We start from the raw sequence: 26,650 nt of genomic DNA, 5'->3' as shown, positions 1-26,650 counted from the left end.
TGACTCTTGAAAGCGGAATTGAAATCAAGGTATATGTTTTTGAGGGAGATAAAATTATTTTGTAATGGCGATAGGACACGGAAGTGTGGCATTACGTATCCTGAACGGTCGAGACAGCAGAAAGTGACGCTTAGAGGGAGAATTAGTTGTTATAAAGGACTAAGCGAGCAGCATTTTATTATCTTGAGGATTTCGTTTTGTTCCAAAAAGTAAGAATGAGCCAGTTTCTTCAGTTTGTACTCTGTTTTTTTAATTGTTTTGTTTTTTGTCTGAGTTGCAAAATCACAGAGTAGCTCGAGCCAGAGCACGGCCACAAATGCTTCTGTTTTCATGTGTGAAACCTAGAATGAAACCTAACGCGATTGTCCAGATAACTTATTTTGACATTGGTGCACGTACTCTCGGTTTCCGTGGCTGACGCAGACGTCGCTGCTGATGGCCATCCTGGGCGAACTGCGGCTGACGAGCGGCAGTGCCAAGGCACTGGGCCGCATCGCTTACGCCTCGCAGGAACCTTGGATGTTCACGGGCAGCTTGAGAAGCAACGTTGTTTTCGACAGCCCCTACGACAAGGAGCGCTACCGGAAGGTTATATACGCCGCTGCCATGGAGAGGGTTCGTACGCGTGTTCTCTTTTACTTTGTGCGTGCATGATGGTAGTCTTGCTAGGCCGCCGCTAATGACGTCACGAGTAGATTACTTTCGCAGTACTGTACTCTGACTCGCTACACCACGGCTCTATCACAAAAAGTAATAAACGCGCTGACCAAAGAAACGATTAAAAAATGTTTCAACTTCCACACGGGACCATTGCTCGCAATAAAGGCGAAACAAAGAAAGTCTGCCTTAAATATGACGCGTGATCAATTCCAAACATCTTGCGTATACTGAGGGCGGATTACCAGCACTTTGGTTTAGCGTATTTGCTGTATTTTGAATATTCAACGAGAGCCGTCGACAGGTTCCTCTAGCACGAGTGCGTGAGTCTGCTAACAGGTGGCTACCTGAGCAGTCGGGAGAACAAGAAGCGAAATTCGTTTCACTAGACGTGAGCGCAGAGTGAAATTCAGTGCCGAGGGGAATTGTTGAGAAATCATGAACCCAATTTCTTCACTCTCTGAAACACCATTTTGTCTTTTGTCTAGTGCCCGAAGTAAAAATGAAAACCGCACCATGACATGTTAAATCATTACTAATACCTTCCATGTGAATTCCTTTTTCTTGCAGAAGTTTGTTTTGGTGCTTGGAATGTCCGATTATATTTGGAAACAATACTTGAGTTGTGATATTAGTCATTAGAGTCGAGTTTTACATCACCTGCTGCCAAATTAATGTTCCTGTCTATACTCGAATACGGGATAAATCAAGCTGAATTAGGTATTCGAGTGAAATTACTAGAAAAAATATTAATCGAAATCTACTGTTCGCTTCGGATCTCACCTTCAGTGTTCCCTATGCATATCAATTTTCCATAGAAAATAACTGTATTGCTATAGAGCCATCCCCGTTAGTGTTGGTAATATCAGGATATGCCGACTCAGAAGGGTGCGGGGGCCAAGTACTCCACGACATAAAAACTCTAAGTGCCAGTAAGGTTATGGCGGACCGTGTATGTCTCATTTGAATATCTTCATGTATGTCTCACTATGTCTCATATATCACCTTTCTCATGCGCAGGATCTGACTTTGCTTCCGTACGGAGACCGCACCCTGGTCGGCGACAAAGGGGTCTCTCTCAGCGGAGGCCAGAAAGCAAGGGTTAACCTTGCAAGGTACAAACGTGTTATAATGACACATCTGAATTTCCGTATTAATAACATTTTGCTATATATTTTAAATTATATGCTACGCAGTACAATCGTAAGCTAAACATGGTATGGCACGTAAAGCTTGCTGCATTTCCTATGAAATGAGATGAAGAGACGGAGCTTCAATCACGCCACTAAACGTCGAGCAGATGCCGTTCCAGAGGCAGAGAAATGTGATGCGCTGAAATACTGCTCCCGTCAATAAGAGGCTAAGTGCATTTTTAACTCAAACCCGCTCTTCCCTCAGGGCGCTGTACTACGATGCGGATATCTACCTGCTGGACGATCCCCTGAGCGCGGTCGACACTGCCGTCGCAAAGCACCTGTTCGAAGTGTGAGTCAAACTGGCTTCCGTCGAGGATAGATGTTGCTTAACGATTTACGATAAGAGGCTGAATTAAATAGCACAGCAGTACTTCTGGAATTGTAGGTTTCATGTTATGATGACAACCCTAAAGTTAATAATTTATATTTCTTTATTACACGTACCAGTGGTCTTATCAAAGGCAGCATGGGCGCCGGTTAGATTATGAAGCTTGTCAGTACTTTTTCATTCAATATATCGTACTTAGCAAAAAGGTGTGGATTATTAAGAACTGAGAGGAATAATACCGGCAATAATAGCGTGCGTTCATGGCCTTCTAGCCGCATTCTATTACGGCCTGTTCTCTTACGGCTTTGTTGAGGGAACTTCAAGAGAAGAAATAAAACGAAAATCAATACCTTGTGATCTTAATCCAAATAAGGCGCCTGTGTCTGCATACGAACAAAGAATAAAGAAACGACATTCTGCGCTGCATGTTTCTGCTTCTTGCTGTCAATCTGCAGCAGCAATTAAACGTCCTCGAAAAAAAAGGGGGCACAGACAGCTTACATGAACGACGCTATTCATGGTCTAGCTTGATGGGCTTTCTTCGAACGGTTCAGCCTTGAGCGTTGTCTTTAGGGTCAGTTGTACATTCAACGCAACCTACGCAAGCTGTTCAAAAAGGCAAGTGTGAGAACGCTTTCTACTCGAAATGAAGGAGCAAAGGTTTAATATCAACGAAAAACACCGGATGGACGAGACAGGACTGACTACTCCATTTTATGTACATCTCCTCCTTGCGCTTTTCCATTGGTAATGAAGGAGCGCTGAGCCGAAGTTGCGAGGGTTCGTACCGATTGGTTGCCCCAATACAAAAGGCAAATTCTGAAAACGGAGCTGTCGCAAGGCAAAAAGCAAAAAAGTAAATACATGTGTCGACATTACCGGTCGATTTCTCAGGTAGATTGCAGTGCGTCGACATTTTTTAGTAAGGTTGAAAGTTGGGCGAGTTGAATCTGGTTCATTTTGAAGGTAGCGCGAAAAACGAGGACCAAGAGTAGAAGGACACAACACGAAGCGCTCGTGTTGTGTCCTTCTACTCTTGGTCCTCGTTTTTCGCGCTACCTTCAAAATGAGACATTTTTTAGCGTTACAACTTAAGGCTCCGGTTCAGCGAAGAACCCGGCGGCGTCTGAAGAAAATTAGGACTGGTAGAGAGAATCACGACGGAGGGACGTCGCACGGAACTGAAATAGTTTAAAATGTAACATAAGGTGTTGTTATAAGATCGCAGTATGACTGAACAGTGAATGTGGAATGTAAGAATATAAATTGAATTGCGCTGGCTTGGAAGGAAAAAGTGTGGGGTTGGAAATCGAACCCGAGACCTTTTGGTCATCGGTCCGACACGCTAGGCCAACCAGGCATTCGTCCTTTATTACATGCAAGTTCTGCAATACTGATAGGCTCTTGGTCTTACTTATCCATCCCTTACAAAAATGAGTTTTGAAACTCTATTGTTGGACTATTGACCGCCTTTTGAATTTATTGAATTTCGATAGACATTCAACCCCAGCTGAGTGCAATCTTTACAGGGCCCACAGAATTTTCATTGTGTTCTACGCAATAGACTTTTTGTGCTATTTTTTCTATGTGCTTTTTGTTGTCAGTTTTCAACGTTCACGAACAATTAGCGTGTACTGTTCAAGCTGACCCATGTTTTTAAGTAGTTTTAGGCACAAATGATAAGAACATGATGTGACAATTTCGTTATGAATTTTTGGTCTCACTTGTAATCAACTATTGGCCACATTCTGCAAAGGGAAATATAAGAGCAGCATGCAGTTTCGTGCTCGTTCATGTTATATAAAAGTACATATTAACGGTGCACACTTAGCTCAAGCTTCGCAACACAGTGAAAATATGCCCTAAAAACTTCATGATGGCAAAGCCTCCACTAATAATGCAAATACATCGTTGAATGTCAGTCAGAATCCGTAATGAATCAGCTTCTGTATGTCGCAGAAGGTAACTTTAGTGGTAGGACATATTTTATATTTATCATAAAACAAGTTCAGTGAGTCATCATACTAACAAACAGGATCCTAGATTGTACCTACCATGTAGGGCAGGACAGAGCTTTTTTAAACCAGTTGCAAAGTTCACTATATATATGCTTCAGGGTCTGACATTCTGCCCAAGCCTAGGTATTTTTGCCCGTAGCTTTTGCCGCAAAATGAGGTGCAGTCTGTATTGGAATCCTGTATGTCTTTGGAGAATTTAACTGTTATTTTTTTCTTTTCCTTCCTTTCTTAAAGTGGACACCATGCTAAAATGAAGTCACTTTAAACATTGAGGGGTTCTAATAATGACGGATTGATCCCACGCATACTATAGAGTTAACACGCATAGCAAAAACATTCGCGTATGAAATAAAAAGAAAAAAAAAATAGGATTACACGCGTCTTCTATCCGCGACTCGTCTTTTCAAAGAAGCATTCGGCCACTGCCTTGCTACTGTCCACACCCATCTTTCCCCCGTGCCGCGAACGGCGCCAGCATGTCCGGAGGGTCGAGAGTTACTTCCTGTCGGCTGGGGGGAAAAAGGGGGAGGGGGGGAGGGGTTGCTCCCTCTGGGTCTCTGCTCTCTGCCTTCTCCGTGGTTTGTCTTCACGGAGATGACCTTGGCTGCAGCATAGCTCGCGCAGCGGGGGCGGCGGCTCCCCCTTTTCACCGAAGCTGTTCTTCTGCGCGCCGTTTTCTTTGCACGCAGACGCGGGTACGCTGAGTGCGGCGATGTGCCAGTTCAGTTGGCGTTTTCCCGCCACCGTGGTCGCATCTTGCACTGTGAGCGAAGCACCGTATGTAGGTTTTTCGCTGGTGATTATCACGAAGATCGTTTTGTTCAAATTTGAGCGCGAACGTACGCATTTAAGTCTTCGGAGGAATCCGCTCTTGGGTGGCAGCTTCTGCGCAAGGAGGACGTGTTTAAGAAGTTCAACAGTCGCAGGCGTTTTGGATTCTGGGCGAAAAGCCGGCACGGGCGGAGGGAGCGTCTGCACTTTGGTGAGAGTTTTACTTTTTCCTATTCGTGTTTGTGCCAGTCTTGTACAGTGTGTGCTACAAGGGGAAGCGAGCATGTAAATATTTCTAGCAGGCAAGCCAGCCTCGTCGGAAAAAAGGAGGGAGAGAGAGAGAACCAGGCTTGTCTCTAACGCGGACGCTGGGGCCGATGGAACGCCAGTTGGGATGGCGACATTTTCTTTCTTTTACAAGGTGACCGTTTCTGACGGATTGTTCGGCACAGTGCTGTACTCTTTCGATACGCTACTCGCGCTGAGACGGACACATTATCGAGATCATAATATGCCTCTGTCACACATTGTGGATTATTGAATCTGTGCAGCTCCACCATTTTTGCAGTGTTTGTTTTTGTTTCCACTCATTTTGGTGCCTATAGTTGGTAATTCTGCTTCAAGTTTTCTGGGTAGTAATGCTTGTGACTTGCACTTTGCTATTTATATTCACAATAGGATCTTTGACGGCAGCATATATTGTTTATCAGGGAGAAATGAACGATGTGGTAGTGCTGCCGAGCTGTGGAAGCGGCGGTCGATGCCGTCTAAGCAGTGAAAGACAGTAACAACTCATTTTAGACAAGAAATTTCTTGAGCTATGACGTGGAGCAGCGCACAAATGCCTTTCCTCTATTTTTAAGTTAGTATATACCGCAACTTAATTATGATTTATATTGTTTATTTCAGCATCACATGCGAGGAGTTCCCGGACGTATCAGCGTTTTACGCAAAGAATAGCCTGGCGTCATACCTTGCACATGAATTGAAATAAAGCAAATAAACAACCCAGCTCATGTTATGGGTTCACCAAAGATGCATATTTTTTCTTTCTCATTAGCGCGCATTTTTTATTCTGTGTTCCCTTTCCGCTGCGGATTAACAGAAAATGCTGCGTGATCAACGGTTAGCCAGGAGCAGGCACGAGGTGGTTTACATTAATGCAAAAGTAGAACAGCACATATCCTTGCTGCGGTCAGTCAACACATTCTATGTTCTGCTCGATCAATCAACAATTTAGTCAGTTTAGTGTAGGTTAATGAGTGAGTAAGTATAATGGGGCTTAAAAGATCAAGATCTGTTTTGTTCTTTTATGCCTCACTATGCTTATCATTAACCAGCACTGATCAGACAGGATTGTTGACTGGTCGGGCAGAACATAGAATGTGGTGACTTATCGCAGCTAGGAGATGTACTGTACTACTTTTGCATTAATGAAAATCACCCCGTGTCTGCTCCTGGCAAACCGATGGTCGTGTACTATTTTCTGTTGTTCAGGAGTGGAAAGGTAGCAGAAAATCAAAAAGCGTCACTTGCAGAGTTTCTGAAGCATTTGAGCCTGAAATCAACAAAATTTCAGTTGCGCGAATTCCAAAAGCGCTCTTAAGAAACACATGGGCCACTATTTCATAAGCGCTCAACAAGAGGTCAACACTGCATCATCCAAGATGTTGCCGATTATCAACAGACTTTCAACAGCGTGTATTGACACAACGCTTTCGAATTTCTATAGAAACCCTACATGCATTTTTGTAAGGGATGCCGCATCTCGATAAGCCGTGTACTTCCGTTCGACTTGATCAAAGGGCATCTTGCGGTAAATAAATAAGAAAACACATACAACAGTGTCGATTTTTGTGAAGTGGAATGCCAAGAAAAGGTTTCTTCTGCTATGCCGCAGAAGAAACCCTTTAACGCTACGGATCGCACGCTTAAAATTTCCTCCGAATTTGTACTCTTACGAATCCCAGAGGCTAAGCTAAGCTTTACCACTATTCTCTTTGAAGTGTGGAATGTTGTATACTTTTTCATAAGATATATGACAAGTTTTGACGTAGTGGCGCGTAGAAAGTTTCGAACAAACAATGTTCTCAGCAATTGATGCCTCTTTTCCATCCGGAGGAACATCAATATGCGGGAAAAAAATTCACAACCCTGATTTTTACAAAGAGGAAAATAGGATGAATTTGTGCTCGGTAGCCAGTTTAGTATGAAGCAATCGACCCGTATCGTAACTTAGCCGAAAAATTAAAGGTAGGGTGATGCATGTCTAGCCTGTTCGATGTCAGAATTAGGCATTCGGAGAGGATGCACTATCTATAGCTGCTGTGATGCATTTCTAGAAGTTAATAGCTGTGTGCTACTTTCTCGAGAACCAAACGCTAACCGATGCCGAAAGCCTGTCAGTGGTACACTGGAACAGTGGTACCACTATTCCAGTGGGTAGATCTACTCTTTGGACCATAAAACTACGCGTGTCAAAAATATATTCTCTGTCGCAGATGCATCCGGGGTTACCTGAAGAACAAGATTGTTATTCTGTGCACGCACCAACTGCAGTTCCTGAAGTCTGCGAACCACATACTTGTCCTCAAAGAGGTAACGCATTCACTATTTTGTCTTGGACTGGGCACAATGACTTTGGTCATAGTAGTGGACTAGATATGACAGGGAACAGGAAATCTTTGGCATTTATGAGTTGTAGCTTATATGTCTCTTACCTTTGGACAAAAAAAAATATTGCTTACGCCTCTGTGCTTGACAGGGAACTATAGACAGCGCAGAGGCACCTTAACTTAGCTGTGCTGTATCAACGCCTGAAATATTTAATCGATAAGTGGCTAGGTTTACTTCCTCTGAAGTATTTTGACGCTCGCTTGAATGTCAGTGTCTCCTCAGCCTACCGTTTCCTCGGCGTGTTTGTTTTGAACGTGCGCCCAGGGCAAGATGCTGGGCCTTGGTAGCTACCGGCAGTTGATGAACGCGGGCATCGACTTCGTCTCGCTGCTCGAGGAGAAGCCTGTGCTGCCGGCGAATGCTGATGCCGTGCTCGAGTCCCGGCGAGGATCGCATGGCGTCGACCCGTTCGACGGAAGCCCCCTAGTGGAAGACGTATATGCGGCACCCGTGGGAAGCGAAACGCTTGACGCCCCTTCGCCGGGTGCCTTCTACGAGTCCAACCTATCGCTGGCCGGATCATACGACGACGCGCTCTCGGATATTTACCAGGTGAGGTGAAAAGAGCCGCGCAAGAGGAAGGAAAAGCGCACAAAAGGAGCTAAGGGATGAGGAGGAACCTACGATTAACTTGTATTGCACAAAGTGATCGAACTGTCGCTTCGTGAAAGTGACCGATGGTGGAAGGCGTGGGACGGAGCGTGCTGATGCATACATGTGTGAGCACTTCGGCGTGATAAATAAGCAAGCACAACATTACACTGTCGAGTAGAATGAAAAGCGCTATATAGTTTCAAAGGCTAGACTAAGAAAGTAAGAAATACGAAGACTGATATGGGTGCGGGGACACATCATTTTTTCCGCTGCTGCATTGGACACGTGCCAGACAAAAATTAAGAAAGCACCGAGCCTAAGTATGACACTAGTCTATATTTCCAGACTATCGCTTAAATATACTTGCTAGCCAAAAACATCCATTCCATTTTTGGGGTGCGAAGCCACAATAATTTTGAGAGTATCCGCAGGCCTTGAGAAAATGCATCATCATCATCATCATCATCATCATCATCATCATCATCATCAGCCTGGCTATACCCACTGCTGGGCGAAGGCCTCTCCCATATTTCTCCAGTTAACCCGGGTCTGTGCTAGCTGCATCCACTTGCCCCCTGCGAACTTCTTAACCTCATCCGCCCACCTAATTTTCTGCCGCCCCCAGCTACGCTTTCCTTCCCTTGAAATCCAGTTTGTTACCCTAAGCGACCATCGGTTATCCTCTCTTTGCACTACGTGTCCCACCCATGCCCATTTCTTCTTCTTAATTTCTATTAGAATGTCGTTAATTTGAGTTATTTCTCTGACCCACTCTGCACGCTTCCTGTCTCCTAATGTTACCCCTACCATTTTTTGTTCCATAGCCCTCTGGGTTGTCCTGAACTTAAGTAGAACCCTCTTGGTTAGCCTCCACGTTTCAGCCCCACCTTTCAGCCCCATTGACTTTACTCTATTAGAATGGCAGCTAGGGTGACTTGGTTATGCATTTTCTAAGGAAATGGACAGGCTAAACAGGGGGGAACGACAATGATCGCACGTGCTGATATGTCTTTTTAGTTGGTTGGTTTGTTTGGTTGGTTTGTGGGTCCCAAAGCGACTCAGGCTATGAGAGACGCCGTAGTGGAGGACTCCGGAAATTTCGACCGCCTGGGGTTCTTTAACGTGCGCTGACATCGCACAGCACACGGGCGCCTTGCTTTTTGCCTCCAGCGAAAAGCGGCTGCCGAGGCCAGGATTCGATCCCGCGCCACCCCGGCGGGGCATGAGTCTTTTTAGTCACGATACAAGTGCATTTCTGACAAGGCACAAAAGCGCATGCTTCATGCCTCGTTATAAGAAAGTGTTTTTTTTCCAATAACCGCGCAGTGGCAAATTTAGCGCCGTGCATGTCTTTCCTTCTTAGTCCTGTGTCCTTGCGCTGTTTTATAAAGAAATCAACTTTACTCTGTCGAAGTGACATCACGGACAGATATTAATAATACTGAGAAAGTGGAAACAAATAATAGATGTATAGGCGATCAATGCTCAGGATATAGTAGATTATGCGTTAGCATTAGTGTTCTCCTAGATTAAGCAGCTCCTGATGATGCCGCGTTAAGACAGTGCGAGGGTGATCCAATCCGTCAATAATTTTTTGACGCACTTTACCCACCCCCATGCACCCATCATCCATCGCCTCCCAAACTTCATGAGAATTCTTTCTCTCGAAGAGAGAAGTTTCTCGCTCCACATTTTCACCTGCGTACCTGGGCTTCAAAAAACCGATGGACATATTTTTTCAACATGAAGCCGTTATGGCCATGGAATTAAAACGGAACACAAAGTAGAAAAGGACTAGCGCTAAGGCACGCAGTTCATACAGGATAATGGTTTCTTTGTTGAAACGTCAGCCGGAGGTGATTTTCCGTGGCGCAGAGCCTGTCTGACCTGAAAGGCGGTGAAGCGGCGGCAAAGCAGCCCGTGGAAGCCGAGGAGACCCGCAGTACGGGTTCGGTGAAGGGCCACGTCTATTGGAACTACATGCGTGCAGGCGCAGGGCCTTTCCTCATGCCGCTGCTCTTCGTCAGCAGCATCCTGGCGCAGGCCATCTTCAACGGCAGCGACTTCTGGCTCACATACTGGTAGGCGTGATGGACTTTTTGTCCTAGCTGTGGTTTGGAGGATCTGCCTTCCCCGCACACTTCTGTCGTTCTTTGTTTTAAGGCGCATTGTACCGTAAGTGTGCTTCACGCACATGAAAAAAATATGTGTTGGTTTATCTTCCATAGAGAGATACACGAATACCGCAAAGATGAGGTTTCATATATAGGTTAGCTGGGAGTGAAACGGAGACTCAGTTTCAAGAATACAAGTCTTCTCGAGGCAAATCTCAAAGAAATACCGCCAATAGCATAACACGGAACTTTCACATGCACTAACTTTATAAAAGCAGGTTTAGTGAAAGAGAGAATTGCGGCGTACCTACCAACTGCTAGGCAGAACACACATTTTTGATGGATATTAGCCAGGAGAAATACAAAACGTAATCTTGCGTTCACTTCCGCTGTAAACGAAGGGCTCCTCAAGAACCTGACCGGGTGCACGTGGCACCACATTTCACTTCATGTAATATCGAGAGACGGCAGTTGGAAGGGCAGAAGGGGCTGTTGCGACCCGCGCTTTTCTCTGTTCTTTTTCTTTCCTTCTGTACTTTCGTCTCTGTCCGCACGAGGCAGCGAAGGTGGCTCAACGACAGAGCCAGTGGCAGGCCCGTGTATTTTCGTTTCTTCCTGCAATCGCAACGATAACAACAATATTGAGAAACTGAATGATTTGGGCTGGTTGGATACATGCAATGACTTCCAGCTGGGCGAATTGGCAGTGGTTCATTTTAAGGATTCAAGGCGCCAGAAGCATCGCACACACGAGAAAAAGAAAGAGGGAACCCTATTTACTATATGTATGTATGTATATATATATATATATATATATATATATATATATATATATATATATATATATATATATATATATATATATATATATATATATATATCTGGGATGTACCACGTGTTTTTGGAGCGGAAGTTCTTCTGGCATCCATTGCTCAAGCTCATCTCGTTCCGCCCCAGTGAGCTTGAAAGCATTCTCATAACCGCGTAACTCGCTCGCTCAGCACGTGCGCCTGACCACGTGACTCGCCGCTGGCTCGCCATCGTGCTCTCGCTTTGCACAGCGATTGCCACTAACCACGTCACCCGCCTTTCACCTTTCATAAGCATGAGCACAGCGCGGTGCTTCGCTGAGTTTTGGAAAAACCATAGCAGGTGCTAGTCGTTGGGCTGTGAATTGAAGACTCCAGGTCTAATCTCACCACCGTGCAGATTTTGTGCGCCGTTTAATGTTTGGAAATATTGAAAACTTCGCGAGATAAATAGGTGGTGCGACCTTTAGCTAAGTACAGGCGTAAACCCAAAAGTGAGACTGATACTGCGCCTTCCTTTCCCCCCAAAACTGAAGCCGTTCGACACTGCCGAACATGAGTATCAAGCATTATCTCGGGGGTAGTACTCAAGTGCCTGGGACCGCCAAGCTGGTCTGTTCGTTCTTGCGCGGGTGTGAAATTCAGCCACAACACTGTTCGAATGTTGTGTTATTTTTTCATGACAATGTTCACGGCGTTTTAGGCAAAGTTGTCAGCGGCAGATTTAACGCGCCACCTGGTGGATGAAAGAGCGGCGGAGATGAAAACTGATGATGACGACGATGTACAATGCATAGCGCGAGGAAGTATTGTAGTTGGAACTTGATGAAGACGAGGAGTCGGTGGTGGCGGCGGTGGCGATGGCGTTCCCCGGCAACGCCAGCCCGCTGACCATGAGTCGGCCGCTGGGCACCCAGTCCCCGACGTCGCCGTCTTCCGGTCTCGGGACTCCGAACTCCTCGCGGCCCTTTTGCACGCTCACCGACTTCAGGCTGCGTCTGGTGGCGCAGTCTCTGCAGGAGTCGTAGGAAGCCAACGTATGATTGTCCCTGTCCGGCTTGGCCATCGCCCTGGGCATGGCCATTCATGATCGCAGCCGAATGGCATCGAGGAACGTGGCCCGGAGGCAGTGGAAGAGGTTCGGCTGCGGGTGCAGGCAATTGTCGATGAGGAAGAGTAGCGGCGGAAATCTGGTCGCGTTGTCGCGCATCCCCAAGGCAAGCAGCTCGGTGTAGGCCTCCACCAGGTCTGTGTCTGCGGAGAGCCTTTCTACTCCTGGAGCCAGCGGACGTGCCCGCACCCAGTTCTCGCATAAGTACGCGTAGAGGTCGTCGCAGGGGTCGCGTTGATGGCCGCAGGAGACGCGCGTATTTCACGGACGCTGTGGAGTCGCAAGGTCGACAACCCTGAACACTGAGCAGGTGCGGCCGCGGCGGCGCTCCGGAAGCTCGCGCTGTTGTACACAGAAGGTGTGGTACTCGCTGCCGCCCTGCGCTCCGCATGAGTGGCCATGGACCTTTAGTGGAGAGGCGCTGGTGGAGACGAAAAGCGTAGCTGTGACGAAGCCGGTGACTAATACTGACCCAAGCAACAGCAGCGCAGTGGCAATGCTGAGGCTCCAGAGCAGCGCTGAACATTCACTGTGGTGCCGTTGAAAGTCCCTGCAGTCCGGAAGCGGACTTGCCGCCACGTACTCCTCAGCTGGTGCAGAGAGGACTTCGCTACTGGGAAGGCTCTGGGCGAAAGTTGTCAGCAGAGGTGTCACGCTTTCGAGAGCGAGAGTTAAAAATAAAAATAATGAATCTTGTCCCCACCGGGAATCGAGCCTCCATCCCTTGGATACCCAGCCAGCTCGGAACCCAGCGCCTTACCAATTGCGCCACGCCCGGGATCGTGAAACACTCTGCATTATACACTTGTCTGCCATGAGAATGATAGCAGGATTCCGCGAGTGACAGAGCTGTAGCTTTATGCACCCAAAGGCGTTCCAACCTCATCCAGCCGCAGAGGAGTGCGTAGTATGCGCCTTATTTGCTACACTGCTACCAACTGCCGCGAACTAGATAAATTATTTTTTTATTTAATTTTCTCCTGACCTGTCTGGGATAAACACAAAAACTCTGCTTGTTCTTAACTGAGCAATGTTCGGCAGTTGTCCCGCTTTAAGAAATCTAGCCAGTCATGCGAATAATGTGGACATTACGTTTCTCTCCTCTGGCTTTGCATGCCTGTTCCAGTGAATTACCGAGAGAAGCCATGTCTGCTGTACTCGGAAGACACACAAATTGCCTGAGCATAGTTTCCTTTCCTCATCCAGTCAGATCGCCAGAAAGATTGTATCGGACAGCTTATTCTTTGAAGCGTTGCGCACCCTCCCTGAATGACTATCATTTCTAAAATTTCTGAGCTCTGAATGGTGACGTGTCGATGTACCCTGATCAGTACATATGCTGCGCCGCATATTTACTGCTATCGAAAAAATCCTTGCCAGGATTGAGTTCGCCGGGCTCTGCCATCAAAGCCTCACATATCGTAGCCTGACAACGACTGTTCAGTTAAATAGCTCTGATCAGTATTATAAAATTGTTATGCTGAAGGCCTTCGAGCAAAATGCCATGTACTGACGTCAGGGGCACCGTGTCAGCAGTCAGTCGTCCCTTGCTCTGCGCGCCCACAATACCACTTCTTCTTTCCTATCACATAGCTCATCATCTTCTTTGTCGTCGGTTATATTTTCCCCTGCGCAGACGAAGTCCGCCGGACGAGGTACCAGGTCTCACGAGGGTGGCAGGGCTTGAAGCGTGCAACGTGCGATAGTTCAGGTATTTTTTGAGCCAGGACCTGTCGCAGTGAAGCGTGCAATCTCGTAGGTCACATTACTGATGCGGGTAATAATAACGTAGGGTGCATCGTAATGGGCCAACAGTTTCTGGTGAAGGCCATGTCGTCGTAGCGGTCGCCAAAGCCAGACATCACCCGGAGCACATGTAATGTGTCGACGGCGCTCGTCGCAGCATTTCTTGGAGCTGTTTGTGTGTCCTATTTATGCGCTTTGTCAAACTGTTCGTTTGCGAGTGGTAGGGTGGGGAGAGGCGAAAATGCTTCGCACATAGACCCAGGAGCTCGTTGACAACATCCACCGTGAACAGACGGCCCCGGTCACCACCCGCGGTGGTCCATGGTAAGATCACTGAGCGAAGCAGAAACAGCGAGACTTGATGAGCTGTAGCTGATGGAATAGCAGCCGTTTCGCCGAAGTGAGTAAGGTAATCGGCACAAATGACAATCCAGTGGTTCCCAAAGCAAGATTTTGGAAATGGACCCAATAGGTCGATGCCGACATGCTCAAAGGCACGCTGAGAGGGGGCACCGGATGCAATAGCAAAGCGGGAGCAACTTGCTATTGCAAGCGGGAGCGGTGAGAGCGGGAGCACAATGTCAACAGCCACAGATTTGTCAATGTTCGATCGGAATTTAGGCCAATAAAAGCGTTCATGGGCGCGGTGGAGCGTCCGAGCCGATCCGAGATGACCAGAAGTGTGATCGGCGTGCAGTACGTGCAAAACAGATGAATAGAGGCTTTGGGGAGCTTTCAAGTAGTAAACGCGAGCCCACTGACGAATAGTACCTCTTCCACAAGACACCGTCACGTACACGAAAACGGCCGGTATCCAGACGGGTCCGAGGGGCGTTGTAGAGATGCTTGAGGCCCGGATACATTTGCTGTTCCGATTTAAACACTTTATGGTCCGGAAACTGCAACCATAGCCGTAATGTAGTCGTCGAAGTTGTGGGCGTCGCACTCAGTGGTGGCTAGGGCAGACGACGTAATAGACAGTCTCCGTCGGTATGGCGTCGGTTGCTCTTATACACCACGTCGAAGGTGTGCTCCTGGAGACGAAGGTCTCATCGTGCGAGACGACCATTGGAATCCCGAAGGTTGACAAGCCAGCAGAGAGAGTGGTGGTTTGGTTTGGTAAAATGTTATTCCCACAATAGGGGTCCTGAAGGACACTTGGCTAGGCGCCAGTTGTAGAGCTCCCACGTCGGCACAGAGAGCTCGAAGCTCTCCGCCGCCGCGCGGGCTTCCTGGACAGCCCGAAGCTGATCACGAAGTGAAGCACTTTTTAACACTTTGTCCCAGTGTTCCTTGTTCTTGGCGTAGGCGTCGCTCGATGCACAACCACACAGCATATGGTTTAAGTCTACACAGTCACTGCACCGTTCATACACATGTCCGTCGTAGACTGTGTCGATGTGCTTCATGCGCCAGGGGTTTGGGTATTAGTTTGTTTGTAGCAAGCGTAACGTGACTGACTGGCTGCGGGATAATTTCTTATCCGGGAGGGGAAATACTCGTCTGCCTAGGTAAAAGTGCTTAGTGAGCTCGTTGTACGTGAATAATGTACCTCTGTACTCAATATGTGGAGTAGCGGGGGAAACCGAAGGCACGCGGTCGGTGAGTCCTCGCACCGCCTCGTGTGCGATCTCGTTGAGATTCCGCAGGCCACCCCCTAAGCTGCCCATGTGGGCCGGGAACCATACGATGGAGTGATCGGTGATGTTACTTCCGACTAAGATCCGTAGCGTCGTCTTGTCTTTCCCGCCTTTAGCGAAAGTGGCTGCTCTAGAGTCGCTGTATACAGTTGTGCACTCCGAGTCTTTTAGAGCTAGTGCTATCGCTGCTTGTTCAGCTACCTCTGGCTTCTTGGTGTAAAGTGTGAGTGAGTTGCGCGTACGCCCGTGTCCGTGGACTACTGCTAACGAGTAGGCATGCTTTCCCGGTATGTACGCTGCATCCACGAAAGCTGTCTGGTCGGGAAACTGTGCCGCGTCCGCAACGAGCGCTTTGGCGCGGGCGAGCCTTCTTCCTTGATTGTGGATCGGGTGTACGTTTCTTGGGAAGGGGGACACTTTGATTGCTTCTCGCACGACTTTAAGTAACTGCAGGACGTTGTCCCTTTCTGCTATGGTGTTCAGGCCGAGCTTGACGAGAATCTCTCTGCCCGCTTTCGTGCTTGATAGGCGTGAAATCTCTGCCATGTGCTGTGCCTCGATAATTTCGGCAAGGGTATTGTGCACTCCTAGATGTAAGGGTAGTTCAGTGGAGGCATTATCGGGGAGCCCCAACGCTGTCTTGAAAGCTCGACGTATGTGTACTTCAAGCCTTCTCTGATATTCCTTTTTCCAGTTCAGCATTGCAGCCACGTATGTGGTGTGACAGAGTACAAAAGCGTGGACCATTTGAATGGCGTTGTCCTCGCTCAGTCCCCTGTGCCTATTCATGATGCGCCGAAACATCCGGATCGCGTTTGCAATATTTATCGTGATGCTCTCGAGCATCGCCCAGTTAGACCCATTGCTTTGGATTATTAATCCTGGCATTCGTATTTTGTCGACCGTAGGTATGAGCTTTCCATCCCTGTCGTGTAACTCTAAGCATGGTGTGTGGTGTCGGCGCCAGTCGTTGGACGGGCGCCCTGGTCTTGGGGGGTAGTAGATGAGTAGCTCGGATTTTCTAGAAGAGCAGCGAAGTCCCATTGGGGCAAGATGGGTCTCGGTAACCGTGATGGCTTCTTGCATGCGAGCTTCCAATTCCGCATCGCTGCCACCGGTGCTCCAGATGGTAACATCGTCTGCGTATATGGTGTGCTCCACATCAGCAATTTCACCCAGTGCGCGAGAAAGCTTTGTCGTCGCCAAGTTAAATAAGAATGGTGAAAGTAGTGAACCTTGTGGCGTTCCCTGATCGCCCAGATTGAAGCTCTCCGAGAGGTGCTTGCCTATCCGTAGAGTGGCCGTTCGATCCTCCAGAAACGCCCTGACGTAGTGGTAGAAGCGTGTTCTGAGATTGTGGACAGATATGGCTTGATGTTGAATGTTGTCAAAAGCGCTCCACGTTGAGTCCCAGTAGCACCTTGGGGTCTCGTGTGGTCGGTTACAGTGCTGAATGGACGGCCGTGTAAGTACGACCGAAACCGCTGGATGCCGAGTACCACTGCTAGACATTCCTGCTCAGTGACCGTATAGTTCCGCTCGGGCCTGCCTAAAGTACAGCTGGCGTATGTAATCAATGTTATTGCTCATTGCAGCGCTAAATCAAAATAGCCTCAATGCCAACACCAATCGCATCCGTACTAACGTCTGTCGGTACAGCAGGATCGAAGTGGGTGCGATGTCATATATATATATATATATATATATATATATATATATATATATATATATATATATATATATATATATATACTGTAAGAGTACGTTCGGTCTCAGGTCGGTGTTCTGGTCGAACGTTTAACTAGCGCGTCAATCTCTTGCGTCTTCTTCTCTGTCTGCCGCCTTCTTCATAGCACGCGCCTTTTCAACATACGCTTAATGTCTTTGTCACTGTCGACAGTCACCGAGCGTTGGTATGACACTACATTATCCCCGGGAGAAAAAGGAGGCATCCTGCCGACTCATGGCACCGACACAACAGGCGGGTCGTAACAGGGCTTGAGGCGGTCAACGAGCACTGTTTCACGCCCGCGGCGACGCATATCCGGTGTCGGTGTAAGTGGTTCTATAACGTAGTTCACCGGAGTGGTCTGGCAAATAACCCGATATGGGCGATAATAATTGGAAGCAAGTTTGGTAGAGAGGCCGGAGGGGGTGGCGGAACCCAAAACCACACGAGGGAGTCTGTGCTGTATGAAGGAGCTGGAGAAGACGGTGCGCGAAGGAACTGCTTGTGACAAGCTTGGTTCTGGGTTGTAAATGACCGGGCCAGCTGGCGACATTCTTCTGCATATGATGCCGCTTGAGAGATGGTGGTCGATTCGGAAGTGTCAGGGGGATAAGGCATTACCGTGTCCATAGCTGAGGTGGGTTTACGGCCGTATAGAAGGAAAAGGGGGAGAAGCCGGACGTGCTTTGTATGGCAGTATTATAAGCGTATGTGACGAAAGGGAGAATCCGGTCCCAGTTTGAGTGGTCGGACGCGATATACATGGCCAGCATGTCTCTCACGGTGCGGTTAAAACGTTCCGTCATGCCATTTGTCTGCGGATGGTAGGCCGAGGTAGAACGGTGGACAATGTGGCACTGCTGCAAAAGGGCTTCAACGGACTCGGAAAGAAAAACACGGCCACGGTCACTGAGCAATTCTTTAGGTGAACCGTGGCTTCTTCATATCACGCCACGCTTTCCGGTCTCTCAATATCTTCCTAACATCACATACCTTCATCTGCAGAGCCTCGAGGATGCCATCTAACCATCGCGTTCGCTGTCTACCCCTTCTCCGGTGACCCTCAACCTTTCCCAACATCAAAGCATTCTCCAGCAACTCCTCTCTTCTCATCAGATGACCAAAGTAGCTGAGCTTTAACTTTAGAATTTGACCCTCCAATGAGCAGTCCGGATTTATGGTCGACATTATCGACTGATTTGATCTTCTGGCAGTCCAAGGAATTCTCAAGAGTCTCCGCCAGCACCACAATTCAAACGCGTCAATTCTTCGGCGGTCAGCCTTCTTCACAGTCCAACTCTCGCATCCTTACATCACAACTGGAAAGACCATAGCACGAGTTATACGGATCTTGGTTGGCAGACTAATCTCTCTGTTCTTTACTGGGCGGTCAAGGCTAGCCATGGCTCTCTGTCCCAGAAGCAGGCGTCTCCTAATTTCATGGCTGCAGTCTCCTTCCGGGGTAATATTGGAGCCCAAGAAGAGAAAATCTGTCACAGCTTCCACTTCTTGTCCCTTGATGGTCTAGGACTTGATAGGGCAAGAAGCCATAATATTTGTCTTTTTAATGTTCAGTTTAAGCCCAAACGTCTCACTCTCTTCTTGCACGCGCATCAGAAGTATTTTGAGTTCCACTTTACTTTCTGCTATTAATGTGGTATCATCCGAATATCTAAGTTTGTTGATACGTTTTCCAGCAATCTTCACTCCAGCTGAAGACTCGTCCAGACCGGCCTTCCCCATGATGCACTCAGCATATAGGTTCAATAGGCAGGGGACAGTATGCAGCCTTGTCTCACTCCTTTCTCAATCGGAAACCAATCAGTAAGACCGTGCCCAGTTCTGACTGTGGCCTCTTGCCCTTCATACATGTTCCTGAGGAGACAGATGAGGTGAATTGGAACTCCTATCTCTTGGAGAACTTGCCACAATCTGCTCTGATCTACGCAGTCAAACGCTTTCGCATAATCAATAAAGCAGAAGTAGATGGGTTTCTGGAACTCTCGTGCTTTTTCCATGATCCAGCAAAGGTTGGCAATCTGGTCTCTAGTTTCTCTGCCCTTGCGAAACCCAGCTTGCACGTCCGGAAGCTCCCGATCCACATACTGCTGCAGCCTACCTTGGAGGATTTTCAACATCACCTTGCTAGCATGCGAAATACGCGCGATCGTGCGGTAGATGAAACAATCTTTGGCACTGCCTTTCTTTGGAATGGGGATGTAAACTGACCTCCTCCAATCCTGTGGCCACTGCAGAGTTGTTCAAATTTGACTACATAATCTATACAGAATGTTAAAAGTATCATGGTTGAGGTTTTGAAGCAACTCAGCTGGAATGCCATCAATTCCGCTAGCTTTGTTCTTCCCTACTGAAAAAACTGTGAGGGGCAATAACCTCACATTTTCTCACACAATCTCACTCAATTCACATACGAAATCACGTACAAGTCGCATATAATTGCATAAGTTCTCATAGTTTCTTGTACATTATCATAAATTATGTACGATATTTTATGATAATGATGTGCACAGTATGAGACTCTATGCGATTAAATGAGATTTTATGAGGTTATTGCCCCGTAGAACTTTTGGTTTTTCAGTAGGGAAGGCTCGCTAAGGCCCATTCAACTTCACTCTTCAGGATGCCCGGCTCGAGATTAGTAATCACAACCTTTTTTAGTTTGGGTTTGCACATCTGGGTCCTTCTTGTACAGTTGTGTGTATTCCTGCCACCTCTCCTTTATATCTGAGGCTTAGTGAGGTCCCAACTCGTTCGTCCTTTATCACGCGCAGCTTAGCACAGAAGTTTCCTTTGATATCTTTGACTGTCTTATACAGAGCTCTTGTGTTCCTCAGTTGGCTGTTGTCCTCAACTGCTTGGAACTGTACGTTCAGGAAGGCATTCTTATCTCTCCTTGCTATTTTCTGAAAATCTGCATTGAGAACCTGGTATCTTTCTCTTTCCCCCATAACGTTTGCCATCCACCTTTCCTCAGCTATTTGCAAAGCCTCTTCGGATAACCAGTTTGCTTTCTTGCATTTCTTTTGCTTAGGAACTACCTTAGTAGCAACGTTTTTTATTATATCACGAACATGAGACCACATCTCTTCAGGGTCTCTGTCTTCTAGATTTAATTCTTGAAATCGATTCCTCACTTCTACAGCATATTCTGATGGAATTTGGTCCAGATCATACCTGAAAGGCCTTCTAGTTTTCTGCGTTTTTCTCAATCGAAGTTTAAATTTGGCAACAAGAAACTGATGATGGGTGGCACGATCGGCCCCAGGCCTTGTTTTTGCTGCTTGTGTAGCGCTTCTCCATCTCTGCCGGCAAAGAATGTAATCAATCTGATTCCTGTAAAGACCGTCCGGTAAAGTGCATGTGTACATGCGCCTCTTGTGCTGTTGAAAATGAGTATTCGCTATGATCAGGTTGTTTTCTTGACAAAACTCTACTAGCCTCTGGACAGCTTCATTTGGCTCACCAAGACCGAACTTACCTGTAATTCCGGATATTTCTTCACTCCCCACCTTCGCATTCCAGTCTCCTATGAGAAAAAGGACTTCTGATGATGGAGTGCGGTCTAAAAGGCATTGCAGGTCAGCATAAAATCTCTCAACGTCAGCTTCTTCAGCAGTAGTGGTCGGTGCATAGACTTGGATAACTGTTTGTTGCAAGGGTGACCTTGGATCCGAAGTGAAATCATTCGGTCGTTTTTGGGGTTGTACCATAGCACCACTTTGCTCATTTTTCTGTTTACTATGAGAGCGACCCCATTCCTTTTCCTGGAAAGACGTAATGGTTGCCGGAATTAAATTCTCCCATTCCGGTCCACTTGAGCTCGCTGATACCCAAGATATCAATGTTCAATCTGTCCATTTCTCGCTTGACGAGATCCAGTTTACCTTGCGTCATAGGTCTTACATTCAATGTTGCTATGTGATATATCTCCTTGCAACATCGGACTTTCCGGTCGCTTCCCGACACATCCACAACTGAGCGTCCTTTTGGCTTTAGCCTATGCCGCTTAATTCGTCCTGGAGCTACTAGGAATCGCCCTTTGTTCATACCCAGTAACATGTGGGATGCCTTCTAACCTGGGGGGCTCATCTTCCGGCGCCATATCATTAATGCTGTTGTGAATGGCCATAGGGTTTTCTTGGCAGGAAATACTGGAGTTGGTTGGCATTACGTTTTCCAGTGAATCACATTTTGTCGGAACTCTCTGCCGTGACCTGTCTATATTGGGTGGCCCTACACAGCAGAGCTCACGACTTCATCGAGTTTCGCAAGCCCCTCCGCCACGACAAGGCAGTGATCCGTGATGGGGGAAGCGGTACATACCCTGCCAGCAATAGTGGAGGCGAAGACGAGTGTAAGGTTTCAACACTCCGGCGTGGGCACACTGAGGATCGGCGTGAAAAGCGGTGCATATTTCCGAACGAAGGTGCCGAGGAATGACAAGGAGCCATTTGCGTCCGTCGGAAAGGTTATTTCGGCGGTAAAGCATGCCGTCGCGGATGCCAAAATGACGAGTTTGGCGGCGAAGCATTCGAGAAGCTGGACGCCGAGAAAGTGTAGATAGAAGCGTGATCCAAGGATGTTGCCTTTGTTCATTGGGCATGTCGGCAATTTCTAGTGAAGATGAGTCACCCAGGGTGATAGCTTTCGAGTCAGAGCCGCATTGAAGAGGTGACCTAGACAGGGCGTCGGCATCAGAATGCTTATGGCCAGACCGGTAGGTGACCTGAATGTCATACTTTTGTAAGCGGAGGGCCCAACAAGCAAGACGGCCGGATGGGTCTTTAAGGGTGGACAACCAGCAGAGTGCGTGATGGTCCGTAACAACAGAAAAGGGACGACCGTAGAGATATGGGCGGAACTTTCCAATGGCCCAAATGATGGCCAAGCAGTCCTTTTCGGTTACAGAATATTTTTTTTCGGCCTTTGTTAAGGTGTGGCTGGCATAAGCAATAGCGTACTCTGGGTAGCGTTCATGTCGCCTTTGTCACTGTCGACACTCACCGAGCGCTGGTGTGGTGACACTACAATATATATATATATATATATATATATATATATATATTAGCCAAATAGTATCGCTACTGTTATTTAAGCATAGTTAAGACTAACCTGATTAGTTCTAATCAGCTATAATTATATTAACCTTATTTGCAGTTAGCCTAGTTGTACCTAATGGAGAGAAATAAAGCTACCCTGATTAGGATTGTGGCTCAGGTTCGGAAATGGATGTCAGAACATAGTCAACCATAGTCAAGTATTTTCAAGTGTAATTAGGAAAGCATAGGTCATGCTGGTTTTGGGAGCGGCAGGTTGAAAACAACAACGAAAAAAAGGGTCAGCATTGATAGTCATTCAGTCACGCGGTTAGAACACCGAGGGGCGTAAACACATCTGGGCATTTCCTGACTAGTTGGGATATTATAGCTTCATATATAGGTGTTTCTGAAAGCTGCTCCGCATGTTTTTCTGCGCTATCTTACGTTAAATCGAGCGTAGCCTAGCTAAACCACTGCTCCTTTCTACGCGCAGTGAAATATCACCGTATTTTATTAGGTGCAATATACGTACTACTTCCGAAGAGTCAAAGAAATTTCATGTCCTTTTCCCAAGGACGTGGGATCGAATCCCGGCCTCGGCGGCCGCTTTTTGATGGCGGCGAAAAGCAAGGCGGCCGTGTGCTGTGCGATGTCAGTGCACTTTGAAGAACCCCAGGTGGTCGAAATTTTCGGAGTCCTCCACTACGGCGTTTCTCATAGACTGAGTTGCTTTGGGACGTTAAAGCCCACAAACCAACCAACCAACCGACCGACCGACCGACCGACCGACCGACCGACCGACCGACCGACCGACCGACCGACCGACCGACCGACCGACCGACCGACCGACCGACCGACCGACCGACCCGACCCGACCCGACCCGACCCGACCCGACCCGACCCGACCCAACCCAAACCAAACCAACCCAACCCAACCCAACCCAACCCAAACCAACCCAACCCACCAACCAACCAACCAACCAACCAACCAACCAACCAACCAACCAACCAACCAACCAACCAACCAAACTCCTCTGAATTTCTGCACCCTCCCGCACGGATAGTACTTGAGATGGGTTTGAACTGCGTGTCTTTTTACTACACAAAATAACTGTTTGTTCTAACCAATGAGGTCTTAACTCTCGACTGTCGGGGCCATTTGACGCGTTCACAGTATTTGATTTTATAGGCCCTTTGGTGATCGTTAACTTAGCGTTTGCTTTGGAGTTTCAAAGACAAAAATATATAGTTTCAGATGCTTGCTAGTTATGTTCACCGGTGGCAGTCCCATGCATATGAGAAAAACAAAGCCTTTTAGAACGGACTGTGCAAATAGGGGTCAATGTGGGGTACAGCTTCAAACATCTTCGAGTTGAATACTGCTCTGTTTTGGAATGCATCTGAAGACAGCACATGTAGGTAAGCTTGAGTTCGAAGTTTATGGCCGTCGGTATTCCCCGGACGGGCGGCTGCACTTCTGAAAAAAAAAAACTACCGTCTAATCTCCACGTTGGGGGCGGAGGGCAATTTTATTCTCAGTTGCTTTATTTTTGTACATCACAAAATTTAGCATTTATTTGTAGAGCGCATTGCCGTGTCTGTTAAGTACTGTGGAGATTAGACGGGAAGCCATTTTAAGTTGATGCTCCCATCGAGATTTTTGGCCTGCTACTGACCTTGGCTACGCTCGCGCCTCTCCTCGCAGGACAAGTCTATATGAGGGTGCCACAAGGGCTAACGCATCGGCTGTGGCCACTGCTCTCTTGAATGCCACCGAGACGTCGGTCCTGAACGAGACTACCGTGATGACGACGACGGTGGCCTCCGTACTGAATGCGACTCCTGGCGTCGAGTTACAAGGGGAAGCAGCCTCCTGGATGTCGGCCTGGATTGACTGGTGGTCCTCCTTAGACACAGTGACGTACAACGTGGTTGTGTACGCAATCATCATCGGCGGCCTCATCTTGACTTCTATGGCGCGCACAGTGGCCTTCTTCGTTATGTGCATGCGCGCCTCAGTGAATCTGCACAACCGCATGTTTCGCTGCATCATCCGCGCGCCGATCCACTTCTTCGACACGAATCCGATCGGTGAGCTGCTTGATCACATCTGGATAGCGGTACGGAGAGCTTAGGAAACTTCACCCTGGTCTTTAACTCATCATTATCATTATTACCAGTCAAATCATACAAACTGCAAGGCGAAGGCCTCTGCCATATTACTCCAACTAATCCGGTCCTGTGCTAGCTGCATCCACATGACCCCTACGAACTTCTTAACCTCATCCACTCACTTAACGCTCTGCCTAACCGTGCTACACTTTCCTTCCCTTGAAGTCAAATTTGTTACCATTAGCTATCATCAGTTCTGTACATGCCAGAGAGGCTGAATGGTAGAGGTGCAAGAGGTACCTTTTACATACCATTTTGGCAACGCGCGTGGTAAGTCTTTATTCAACCTGCAAGTTTTTATACCACATTCATGTGCAGTTAACGACGAATACCTAGCATACATTTCAAACTTATTAGCAATACAACACTAATATGTTCGAAGCTTAACGATGGCGCGATCCATCTGCAACATCGGTCAGGGGGGCTACAGAGAGGCTGCAAAATGAACCACGGGACAAATAGAGTGACCGAGAAGGATGAATGGATGCCAAACACTACTTTAATTGCCTGTTGGTTTGCGTGTTTAGTTGGTATTCTGAAAGAGAACAGTAACAACGGAGGGATTTGACGATACTTGCATGGTGTAATTGCAAAAGCAATTCGTTGTGTTGGTCACGTGATTTGTTGGCCGGGGTCAACTGGCGAGCATTTCAGGAATCCAAGAGGATTATTTGGTGTGGGCCATGGGGAATTTGAAAGTGTTAAGTTTGGCAGCCAAATTTCTGAATGTTGCGCTCGGCCAACCCGAGGCTTAATATGAATGCTCTGTTGAGGACGTCACGTGATGTTAATGCTACTCTTTGTTTGTGATCACATTTTTTGGCGAATACGAGTTTCCGTAGCGTTGAATTATAAGGAGCGTGTCATTCCTGCCGAGAACGTATCTCTGTTGGCCCGTTTCGTAGGCTGTGCTTGCTTGCAGCCCACGCAATAACCAGACAATGTTTGAGAAGTTCGCCACTGCTACCGCGATAGGTTATGAGCATGTGTGATTCAATTGTTCTGATGAACTGGTGAGTTGTTAAGGCAACGTTTTATTAACAATTGTTTGGCGGAGACAGATTTTCCTAGTGAGGCACCTACTCTCAATAATAACACCGACTCTACTTTGAATGTCAACATGTTCTCTGCGAAACTAATCGCGGCAGTCAAGAGGTAGAGATCCTAAAGCGATAATCTTCAAGCTCTCGTTTCCCAGAGAAATACTGCACCGACTTTCTTGGCGTTGTCAGCAGAACAAAATCGCAAGCATGCCTCTGGGAGGCGGTTGCTGGAAGGATAGACGACATAGCCGCGTCGGTAAGAGGTGCCAACATCTACCCCTGAAGTAACCCGATCTGGGCCACATAAGGGGACATCCCTCCACATTGATGGTTATATCCAGTCCTATTCAGGCCTATATCTATCAAGATATGACTTTATTTGCCGTCTGGTGTATTTTCATGACGCCACCTATAAACGATATTGGGCACATATATGGCATTTCTGTAAGTGACTTTGAGATGGTAATGGACTCATCACCTTTGAATCCCGAATCACACGCGCTACCCTTAGCCAAAGGCATGTGTATGCAACTTGGTTAAAGCAGGGCGTTAAATCTATGTCGGGCGCCTTTTCACATAAAGGGCTTCTTCCGATACGCTAATGACTACCTGCGCAATATTAGAGGCGTAAATTAAGGGTATTGTGATTAATGGAGCAGCGAAGTGCATGTACGCGAATGAGGGTCCACAAGTAGAGCCCGCATACAGGAGCCAATAATGCTATACGTGAGCCCTTAAAAGCGCATCTCAAGTGTCCGAGGGCACACTGCATTTGATTAGGCCATGTTTTGCGGAGTGAATGGAGTGTGGAGTGAATGGCTTGGAACATTTGAAAAAGGCCAAAGAGATATTTATTCTAGGTTTATTTCCAAGACTTGAGTTTCTGCACAACAAGATATCGATGAATGCTTTCGCCCTGTATCTACAGCTTCCTTAAATGAAGCTGGTTGTGCGCGGGCAGACGCATTATGGGTTGAGTTTTTCAG

General features: G+C 47.4%; 1 protein-coding gene across 1 annotated transcript in view; it reads left to right on the top strand.

Moving 5' to 3' along the window:
* The window catches only part of LOC146200614 (ATP-binding cassette sub-family C member 4-like), a 93,834-nt gene that overhangs the window by 40,635 nt on the left and 26,549 nt on the right, over nt 1–26,650 (top strand). The window contains exons 11-17 of the mRNA XM_084595575.1: nt 424–615; nt 1,678–1,772; nt 2,056–2,142; nt 7,472–7,568; nt 7,911–8,198; nt 10,116–10,321; nt 24,155–24,540. Coding sequence (XP_084451701.1) covers nt 424–615; nt 1,678–1,772; nt 2,056–2,142; nt 7,472–7,568; nt 7,911–8,198; nt 10,116–10,321; nt 24,155–24,540 — 1,351 coding nt within the window. The remainder of the gene's footprint in view (nt 1–423; nt 616–1,677; nt 1,773–2,055; nt 2,143–7,471; nt 7,569–7,910; nt 8,199–10,115; nt 10,322–24,154; nt 24,541–26,650) is intronic.

The sequence above is a fragment of the Amblyomma maculatum genome, chromosome 2, assembly GCF_055883805.1.
Source record: "Amblyomma maculatum isolate TAMU_Amacu chromosome 2, ASM5588380v1, whole genome shotgun sequence".
Lineage (NCBI taxonomy): Eukaryota > Metazoa > Arthropoda > Arachnida > Ixodida > Ixodidae > Amblyomma > Amblyomma maculatum.
The sequence above is the reverse complement of the archived record's forward strand: the minus strand, read 5'-3'. Positions and strand labels throughout refer to the sequence as shown.